This window comes from Schistocerca serialis, chromosome 2, assembly GCF_023864345.2.
Source record: "Schistocerca serialis cubense isolate TAMUIC-IGC-003099 chromosome 2, iqSchSeri2.2, whole genome shotgun sequence".
In the NCBI taxonomy this organism is placed as follows: Eukaryota; Metazoa; Arthropoda; class Insecta; order Orthoptera; family Acrididae; genus Schistocerca; species Schistocerca serialis.
Genome location: NC_064639.1, coordinates 502566360 through 502577387, shown reverse-complemented (window position 1 = coordinate 502577387; position 11028 = coordinate 502566360). Strand labels below are relative to the sequence as shown.

At 42.6% G+C, this 11028-nt stretch overlaps 1 protein-coding gene across 1 annotated transcript in view; it reads left to right on the top strand.

Annotated features, from left to right (window-relative positions):
* Positions 1–631: 631 nt before the first annotated feature.
* Positions 632–11028, top strand: part of LOC126456148 (uncharacterized) — a 50705-nt gene continuing 40308 nt past the window's right edge. The window contains exon 1 of the mRNA XM_050091902.1: positions 632–855. Coding sequence (XP_049947859.1) covers positions 661–855 — 195 coding nt within the window. The 5' untranslated portion in view covers positions 632–660. The remainder of the gene's footprint in view (positions 856–11028) is intronic.

The following is an 11028-nucleotide window of genomic DNA, read 5'->3' as shown; positions in this document are numbered from 1 at the left end:
AGCAGACATCAAAGAGTAACTTTGTTAGTTTTGGTTGAAGTTATTCAAAAAAATTCACAAAAGATGTTCGATATATGAATGAAATGCTGTCAAAATTTGATTAAATTCTAATTAATTCTTCCCACCCAAAATATATCCCAAAAAATCTGTGTCAAACAGCCTGAGAATGTGGTTTCCCCCATTAAATCTTGATAACCTGTCATTGTAGCAGCAGTAACCGATCTAGCAACTGCGCCAGATAATATAGACGTTGCCGACCCTAGCGCCGTATTCTGCCTAATTACATGTCTCTGTATTTGAATATGCTTGCCTATACCAGTTTCTTCGGCGCTTCAGTGTAAATCATCATAAGTACTGAGCACGCTGGTTGCTTTGAAGAGACGCCGCTCTACAGTCTTAAGACCCAGTACTGATAGGGTACGGCTGCGTTTGCTCTCAGAGCCGCACGGTTCGCATTTGCTTCCGACAGGCAGACGGCATACGTGCGCGGGTGTCGCTCTTCGCGGACGTTGCGTGAGCGCGCGCGCGGGCCGGGTCAAGGTGACTCAGCGCCCGCCGTGTGCACACCAATCCGCGGGAAAATCTGCGCTGGCGCGGCGCGGCCTCGCAGACGGGAGGAGCCGGCGAGCGCTGACCCAGTTCGCGGAACACCTCGCAGCGATGCGCGCGCCGCCCGCCGCCGCCGCCACAGCTCCTGTCTCTGGCCGCGGCTGCGCCTCACCAGCCAGTCGCCCGCCAGGACGCGCAGTCTACGCATCGCTCCCCTCCACTGGCGTCGCTGCTGTAGAGATGCGGCCCGCCACCACCACCAGACACCTGCAGTCCGTCAGGATCGTCATGATCGCCGTCGAGCTGGTGAGCTTGTCCTGACAGCGCGTGCGGCCACTGCTCTACCGTCCAGTGTTCCTAACTACTCTTTTTCCGACGTCCAACAAAGACATTGGGACAGTGATGTGTTGTGGACTGTAACTAAATGGTGACAGTGGTCTTTACGTATAGTATTTTTTCCCTTTCCTTTTTAAGAGAGTGATCGACACAGCGAATTGGTTGAGTGTGTGTGTGTGTGTGTGTGTGTGTGTGTGTGTGTGTGTGTGTGTGTGTTATAGCTCTCATCCACCTCAAAGTTCTTTTTAACACCTCACTACCTCACTTGGAATGGCCATAATGGAGTTTACATCCGGACGCCTGCCTCAGGCCCTACCCACCAGTTAGTTATTAGACGACTTACAGTTCACCGTGGACACCGAACGACGGTGCTACTCGTCATTTTTCACAGTAACTTTCATTGCCTGACGTGAAAGAAGAGTGAGATAAAAATCCCAGAACTGACCGGAGATCAAGCTCAAGATCTTTGGATCCGTACTGTGGCCTTTTACCAACGAAACGCGGAAACACTTGTACAGGACGCGTATTCAAGGGTAGCATGGCTTCGTACAGTCATTCTGATCGACCTTTTCCGTCGTGCTCCTAAACCAGGGTTTCCCAGACTGTGTTCCGAAAGAAGTGAATAAGTGCTCCATCAAGAACTGCTAATAAAATAGCGTTTTTTCGACAATCTGACGGTAATACTTTTGGATCAAAATTTTATTATGGTTTCTTTGTTACTAGTTATGATTTACAATTGAGGTAATCACAGAAAAACAATTTTTCTCATCTTTTAAAAATCTGTTAACCTTCAAAATAAACAAATTCTTCCATCAAAGTACTAGGATTCTCAAAGTGTTCCGTTGCAGGACAAGTTTCGGAATTCCTGTCCTAAGCCACTGGAAGCAAATATCGAAATGGTTCGTTAACACTGTAGCACTAAATAGGGGAAAATCTTGTGCTGCTACTAAACCACGGCAAATTCAGTACTCCGAAATTTATTCTGAGGAAGTCATGATTGCCGGCCGGAGTTCTAGGCGCTTCAGTCTGGGACCGCTACGGTCGCAGGTTCGAATCCTGCCTTGGGCATGGATGTGTGTGATGTCCTTAGGTTAGGTTTAAGTAGTTCTAAGTTCTAGGAAACTGATGACTTCAGACGTTAAGTCCCATAGTGTTCAGAGCCATTTGAACCATTTGAAGTCATAATTTATATGTTATGCGTTAGTTCATTACCTTCATTAGTTCCCCAACGGTCAGATACATACCAAATTTAGTACAAACTATCCAGTTTTATATCCTAATGCAATCTCAAATTTTACAATGGTTAACTAATCTCCTTCTCTCGTCCTTGATCGATCGATGTAGAATTTCATCTCTCTCTCTCTCTCTCTCTCTCTCTCTCTCTCTCTCTCTCTCTCCCTCCCTCTCCCCCCCCCCCCCTCCCCGCCCCACTCGGATGCCATTTTTAAACATGATATTCCTACCACGTGAAGCTGTTGTATTACTCCGGAAAATCACGGAATGTTTTTACTGAGTAAGAATGGAAGACCCACAGGGAAACGGTCCTTTTTTCTGCTTAAAATTTAACTTCACCGTTTCAGTCTAGATTTGTAAAAATTAGGATGGTGATTTTTTTACTTTTGGGTCCAGATATGATGAAGATTGTTATGACTTTAAAGAGTCATCAGTCCCTCGTTCCAATGCAAATTCACGTAAACTATGTGGAACGAGAAAAGGAGAATTTTCAGCTTCAGGGTCTGTGACTTTGTTGTGGTTGAAAATCTGCGTGACAGTAGCATACGTCAGATAGTTAAAAGAGATAAAACCCAACCAACTAAAAACTGTAGACCCTGAAGGGTATACCAAGAAGTGTCGTTACAGTCAGCAGTACTAAAACAGGATGAGAAAATGAAAACTATGCGTACCAGAGCGTCAGTTAGCTTAACCTCTTACGTAGACAAAACGTATACACGTAACTTCAAAAACGCGTGACAGCGCAGAGGTGGAAACCAGCTTGAGACCACCCAGGCGTGGCAGTCACACGCCACAGACACAGGTGCTCCCCAAACATTCCGCCTCTGACGCCGAACGTTAAGGTGCATTAAATGTAACGACAAAGTGCTTTACACACTGACTGCCTCATGAAGTAAATGCAACTCAAGGGCATATTTTCATTTAAAGTTCCATGGTAACTCACAAATCATGTTCTTGACCTACGATTTTCAAGATCCGAAGAAAAGTTACTGGCACCCGTAATCGTGAGTTGCATACAATTCACGGACTCAGTCATCTTGGACTTCCTTTTTACAATTTATTATATATTTTTACATAATACTTACACAAAGTTTTTATTTACGTTTTCAAACAGGAATTGTGACCACAATTAAATTGATAATATTTGTGTGGTGGTCCTTTTGTACCTCTAGCACTTATATACACTTTGGTTTACGAAAATACGTTCTGCACAAAAAAAGAGTCACAATTCATACATTTTCGTGCAGTTTGTTTGCATTTCTTGATAGTTGGCTCTTGTTCACACAGCACACTATACACCTACGTATGCCTGCTCCCATGTTCACAAGTGCGAAATTCGAAGGCAATGCCGAGCGGTTCTAGGCGCTTCAGTCTGGAACCGCGTGACCGCTACGGTCGCAGTTCGAATGCCGCCTCGGGCGTGGATGTGTGTGATGTCCTTAGGTTGGTTAGGTTTAAGTAGTTCTACGTTCTAGGGGACTGATGACCTCAGATGTTAAGTCCCGTAGTGGTCAGAGCCATTTGAAGGCAATGCGATGGCTTTAATGAGAGATATCTCAAGCTCATCTGCATCTTCTGTGCGGAGTTTCAAAGTCGTCTTCACTTTGAATCCAGTCACTGAGATGTTCTTATTGTTGATGTATCGGTATTTCGCAAACCGTCTTAGACAATCGGAGTAGACTCTGTCTGGTCAGAGAGATCTATAAACGACTTTGACTGATTATAGTCAATTATCATTGCTGTTTTTTTTTTCTTTATGCATCTTTTGATTTGGATAGCTTGTTCTCCTGCCCATGAATAGCACTTAACATAACACATCCCACTTATCTTTCCATGTCACTGCTACATCTATGCTACTTTGTTTTGCTATGTGTTCGTCCTTCCTCAGATTCGCCTGTACAACAGATTTGCCTGGCACCACTGCACTTTGAAATCTTTCAGTAATTTCTCAATAAGTGGTTGAAGTTGTAACAAACTGTCTTCTCGAGGGCACTTATTGTCATCTGAAAAATGCTACCCACGTAACAGCAATTGAAAATGATTTCGTGACATTGGGTTTTGATGAAGGAAATTTTTTGACCAATAATTTGGAAACTTTGACTTCACATTCAGTGGCATACAGAACTCGTAAATATCGTCCAATTTCAATTTTGGTGACATCAGTCCATTTTCTCAGTCGTGAATTGACACTAACTGAATGATTTCCTAGGACTTGTTTGGCGTGTAAGTTAGATTGCTGGGTCACATACTCTAAAATATCGTTAGTACAAAATATCTGAAGCAATGGTAGGATGTCTGGTCTTGGAGATTTAGTGTAACAAAAGTTTTTACACCAAAATTGGTGTGAATAAAGTATAATGTTTCATGTCTTTTCCCACAACTGAAAGCCCCGCCCCCAGACAATCTCATTAACATTATTTGTAGGGTTTTCATCTTTGGAGATTCCTGGTGTTACAAGTATTTCATTGCAGTATCAAACATCTGTGTCAGTTATTGCACTAACAGGGCTAGAGGTGCATTTTTGGCTGGTTTTTACACCTGTGTAGCCTGCCTCAATAGCTGAATGTCGATATAAAACTTTTCTTCCTGCCTTCACCAACGGTGGAAGATGGTCTTCATTAATTTCTTTCACTTGCAGACTCCGCTGGTAAATTGTCATCTGAGTTAGACCTAAATAATGACGGAGTAACTTCCATGACTTCAACTAAAGCTTTTGCACACGCCTTTGTTCACCTTCATAACTTCTGCGTGAGGAGTACCAACCTAAAAGTAATAGCCACATAGTAAATGGCTCCCCTGGCTGGCATACTTACTCTGGCGCCGCATGAGTCATACGTAACTCACACAAAAAAACCGCTATTTCAGGTACTATACTGACATATTTTCAGCTTATTTATACATACATTAACAGTTTCTTTAGTGTAAAAAAAATGAAAAAAGCTAAATGGCCCTAAGGGTCGGTAACCCAAGTATTCTATGGCAGTCAATGTGTTAAACTTTGTTGGTCGGCTTCTGTCGATGGTCTGCTCAAACTGATGTTGAATGTGTACCCAAAAATGGCAGTCAGTCTTACGTACAATACTAAAGTGTTATAACACTGTCAGTTTGTATCGTAACCAACTGAAAGAAAGTACGCTTTGAAGTTAGCACACGTTGCACGATACATGCTGGCAGACATTGCGTATGATAGTGCACGTTAACAGCACACATTTTGTCCGTCAGTGCACATTATATCGATTACATTCAGTTTAGGTATATTCACAGACGCAGAGATTGTCCAGACAGGTACAAACCACCGACCTTTGTCAAAGTTCGTGCCACGCATGTCCCACGAATCCTTCCCATGATATCTAGACCAACTTCGTTCTAGGCTCTCTTGTAAGACAAGTTCTCGTCAAATTGTAACATAATATTTCCTGTAACTTCATGCAGCTTTTATCGTTATTCTTTAGCCTGTCCGTGAATTAGATGAACAGTGATATCCCACAGGTAAAAAGATGCCACACTAAACATTATTCATGTGAAACTTCCTGCCAGATTAAAACTGTGTGCCGGACCGAGACTCGAGACCTTTGCCTTTCGCGGGCAAGTGATCTACCGACTGAGCTATCCAAGCACGACTCACGCCCCGTCCTCACAGCTTTAATGCCGCCAGTACCTCGTCTCCTACCTTCCAAACTTAACAGAAGCTCTCCAGGAAGATCGACACCAAAGAATTTATCTTTCACGTAGGTTATTTACTGTAACTAAATATTTGGTTGCACATCCTAACTACACGTAACTGGTGCCTGACTCGAAATATTTAAGTAAGAATTACGTGAAAATGAAACAGAGCACAATTTAACTACAGCAAGAAGAAACACAGAAGACGGGGGTGGGAGACAATTTGTGATGTCACAGCCAGACACTACACTTGCTAGGTGGAAGCCTTTAAATCGGCCGCGGTCCGTTAGTATACGTCGGACCCGCGTGTCGCCAGTATCAGTGATTGCAGACCGAACGCCGCCACACGGCAGGTCTAGTCTAGAGACTCCCTAGCACTCGCCCCAGTTGTACAGCCGACTTTCCTAGCGATGTTTCACTGACTACATACGCTATCATTTGCAGAGACGACAGTTTAGCATAGCCTTCAGCTACGTCATTTGCTACGACCTAGCAAGGCGCCATATTCAGTTACAAGAATGTATTCTGAACAGATAATATTGTGAATCATGTACCGTCAAGAGTGACGTTCATCATTAATGGATTAAAGTTAAGTATCGAACTAATTACGTCCGCTTTCTGAATTCTAATTCCTTGTCATGTTCCAGACTTCACGTCCGTATAGTTCTTCCCTCCTCACGCTAGCCGGCGTGAGCTAAAACGCGTGCATTTCGGCCTCCTCTATTAACACGGTGTTGGCTCTTCTGCCAACACAACAAATTATACTATCATCTCCTTTGCATTAATACCACAAAAATATCTCAGGGAGATTTGCATTACCATTCTACGCATGCACTATTCTGGACAGAGGTTTAACCATTACACAAGGCTGTGCGATAATTATTTAACATACTAACTGCGTCTGCTGCTTGCAAACAGCCGAACGAGAGCACTTGATGCATTCTGACTCAAACTGTTGTGCTGCTTTGTAGAAAACGCACGAAAGAACAGATATTCTTGCAGAAATTGTAGCTCGTTAAATAAGCAAACTGTTAAATTAAAGCCTATTGCGGTGCCGTGGTGGACCAGAAGGGTCATTGATTACCAGACACGTGGCACAAAATCGACACACAAAGACAAAAGCAATTTCCACAAAATATAAGATTAAAAAACATTAAAAAAAACTCGCTTCACACGCTTCAGAAGATTAAAAAACATTAAAAAAAACTCGCTTCACACGCTTCAGTTACGCTGAAGTATCTAAGTATTTGACCAATAACTCAGCCTGCTTCCTATCACCTGAAACCCCCCTTAAGAGCTACGACCCGTACTCACCAAGCGTTCACCGAAGAATGCCGCTTCCTCTTTCGAGATTACCTAGCTCCCCGTGCAGCGGAAGCTACCAGAGAGCTAGCCCTCCGTCATCAACCTCACACACAAAAACAGCCTTCGAGACAGCCCTCGACTAAGATGGGTAAACCTCTCTGTTCAGGTATTGGAAACCTAAGTTCTTCATCCTGTGTTCTCCTTCGAACGAGAAGCAACAGCGTTTCCCACAAAACAAAACCGAAACCCCACATTAAAACACACATATAATAATCAATAGACCTTATTTCAGTGCTCAGTCTTTCTGGAAGAGTTCATGAATTGAGCTACAATCAGGTAGTAAAGTGAATTAGTTGTGCTGAATTCGACAAGCGTCTTATGAAACGACTTCACAGAGACGTTTCAAGAGTTACACAAATATTCAAACGAATCTTGACACGATTTCAAAGTGGTGCTTTTAATGTTTAGAGAAGTAAAATTGTGCAGTTCACAAAACGAAAAATGCGTAATATCGCATGACTATCATATCAATTTGGAATCGGTGAACTCATATAAATACCTGGGTGTAATAATTTGTAGGAAATGAAATGGAACTATCACATAGGCTTAGTCATGGGTAAAGCAAATAGCAGACTTCGATTATTGGTACAATACTGGTAAAACTTCAATGGGTCTACGAAGGAGATTGCTTACGCAACACTCGTGCGACCCACCCTGGAAAACTATTCAAATGTCTGGCACAAGTACCAAATAGGACTGACAGGAGATATAGAACATATACAGGGATGGGAAGCATGCATGACTGGTCACAGGTTTGTTTAATCCACTAGAGAATGGCGCGGACATGCTGGAAAGACTGAACTGGCACACACTTGAAGACAGACTCAAACCATCACTAAAGAGCCTACTTGTAAAGTTTCAAGAAGCAGTTTTAAATAAATCTAGACATGTATTACAACCTTCTATGGTCGTCCCCGTTGGGATCAGAAGGACGAGATGAGATTAATTACAGCGCGAACACAGACATTTAAAAAGCAAATCTTCCTAACACAGGCGTTTTAAATGTCATTCTTCCCGCGCGACTAACATTCTACTTACGCGTAGCACGTGCTACATGTATAAATAATGAAGAGATGATCGGTAGCGTGCATCTGCTTGCGTGTCATCTGCTATCTCGTGAATAACATCCATCGCATGTATTCGTTCGGAGTTTTCGTCGGATATGAAAATTGGTACATCTCAAGAAAAGAAAGGATTGACGAAGCTTCAACAATAGTTTTTAGATGTTACGGTCTCGTGTCATAAAGGAGGCGACATGTACAAAGGACTGCTTCCCAGGAACGTAACCATAAATTCCGAGATTTGTCGCCGACAACAATGACGCTTTGCGACCGTAAAGCTCCACAAAAGTACCGAGAATACTGCCTCAAGTGCTGCTGCAACGCCAGTGCACAAGAGCTGCGCGAGGCGGGATTCCACACCCACCTCCCCATACTCAACCTATCTGGTGCACTTTGTTCCCTATTCACAAATCTTCCAGTATAACTTCTTATACAAAGAGGATATTTTCTCAAACGCGGCTTCACAACATGTTGCACGGGAAATATCCAAACATTGAGATAGTCGTGGGATAATTACGGAAAATGTATTACTGATTTATTTTCGTATCGCGGGTATCTCAGATTTATAACAGCTCAAAATTTCAGCACGAACCCAATAACTGTGTTCCGCGAAACATTGACCTTGAACTCAGATTCTTCGTCGGTAGGACACTTATCCCTGTGTCTGTCAACTATACATTGAACTGTCGACTTGGTTTGCTGTGGATACTACTTCTAATTTTTAAAAAGTACAAAGCGCTGTTATGATGTAAAGAATGCAAATGCACCGCAAAGGCACCGAGATCGAAATGGCTTGTTAATCTGAGTAATAGAAGAATCAGTTAACCAGTTGCACTTTCCGCACTCAAGAGTTTTTGCGATAAATTAGCGTAAGTTCTACTCGGAAACGTAACCACTTAAGTCTGCTCGAAAATGTGAAAGGAATTTAGGAGCTTGGAGGACAGAAAAAGCTAAACGACTTCACAATATTTTGTGGGGAAGATCCAGAAAAACAAATACGACGTCGAAGTCTTGGATAGCAAGATCCAGCACTCGGAAATTCATCTCCAATGGAACATACGTCCAGTTCATATCGGGTTACAAAGATATCCCGTACTTAAAAATATGAGCTGTGCTTTTGCTAGGCGGCCGCTGTGGCCGAGCGGTTCTAGGCGCTTCAGTCCGGAACCGCGCCGCTGCTACGGTGGCAGGTTCGAATCCTGCCTCGGGCATGAATGTGTGTGATGTCCTTAGGTTAGTTAGGTTTAAGTCGTTCTAAGTTGTAGGGGACTGATGATCTCAGATGTTGAGTCCCATAGTGTTTAGAACCATTTGAAACTTTGCTAAATTTTATGTAATTTGTTTGCAGTATGACAGTTTCGTTTCGTACATATACACATGAAAATCTATGCTCTGAAGTCTTAGAACTTGTTCTTATTTTTCTTGCTGCGTTTGAGTTATTACTATCGGTCTTCGGGAATCACACACATAGCTTCATAAAATTTTTACAAAGCAAGAGCGAATCTATATTGTCACAGGAGTAAATTATTATAAATCTTAACGTTTACTTAAGCAATAGTGGTGTCCTGTATTATAAAGAAGGAAAAAGCATTATATCTCATAGGATATGAAATGCTAAAACAGAAATAATACAGTAAAAATGGTAGGTTCATTCTGCAAATCTTCGTAATACACTAAGAGGACTGAGGGAGTTACTAGTGCTTAACGTCTCGTCGACGAGAGTATATGACTTACACTGGTACAAAGAAACCACTAAACGTACACCCGTTACACAACACTGCATACAAAAAATGTCTTTTCGTGAAACTGCCTCGCTGAATTAAGCTCATAGCCTTGAATCATACAGACTTCAAATCGCCCCGTAAAAAGGATTACAAATACTGTACCTCATATAGGGGTACAAAATTTCGCTATACCGATAATTTGCATAAGAAGTGAACCGTTTGCGACTGCGCTGCCAGAAACATTAGACTGTGCTTCCATCTAGCATGATGTCCAAAGCACAGGCCGCCAATAACAGTTGTATGGTGCGGAGGAAGAGAAACAGAAGCATTTCCGCACGACAGTACCTCAGACTGCTTCTAGCCATAACATTGCGTCACTGTGATGTGGTCTTGGACACGGAATGCAAATTATAATATAGAATATATTTTTGTTTATGGGGATGACATCTTTCGGGAGGATACCGGTCCTAGCCATCCCACATGATGCGTGAACGGGGTCCGTACATGATAATGGTTCGAATAATGTGACGCAAACTTGATTTTCTCGAGAACCAAACTCACAACATCTAAAACTAATTGAACGCTTGAGACGGTCTATATCCCATAGCTCGATTATGTTCGTAAACTGTTATGATAAATGAAAATCAGTTCGCAACAGTGGTCGGACTTTTGGTCTATATACCATGACGACAGGAAATGAAAATAACAATGTACGCGCCGAAGATGGTCATTTATGAAATCTTCTACCGTCATCTTACTAAAGAGGCGCCACATTGCAAAGGAAAGCGGTGACACATCTGAGTCCATCGTTCCGTCGTTGGTGACCTCGTTACAGATGGAGCACTAGCTCGGATTAGCCAACAACGGAAGCAAATCAGCACTGCTCTTTCAAGAACCCATCCATCCCATCATTCACTTCAAGTAATTAAGAGAAACCACGTAAAACGTAAATCAGTTTTTGACGCAACCTGATTTGAACTCCTCTCCTACCAAATGCAGCTTCACTGCCTTAATGGACACCCAGCTGTACTTAGGTCAAAGCTGGAGTTACGAAAGCTAGAAGGCTGATGGTGAAAAATGCGGTGAATGTACATTGT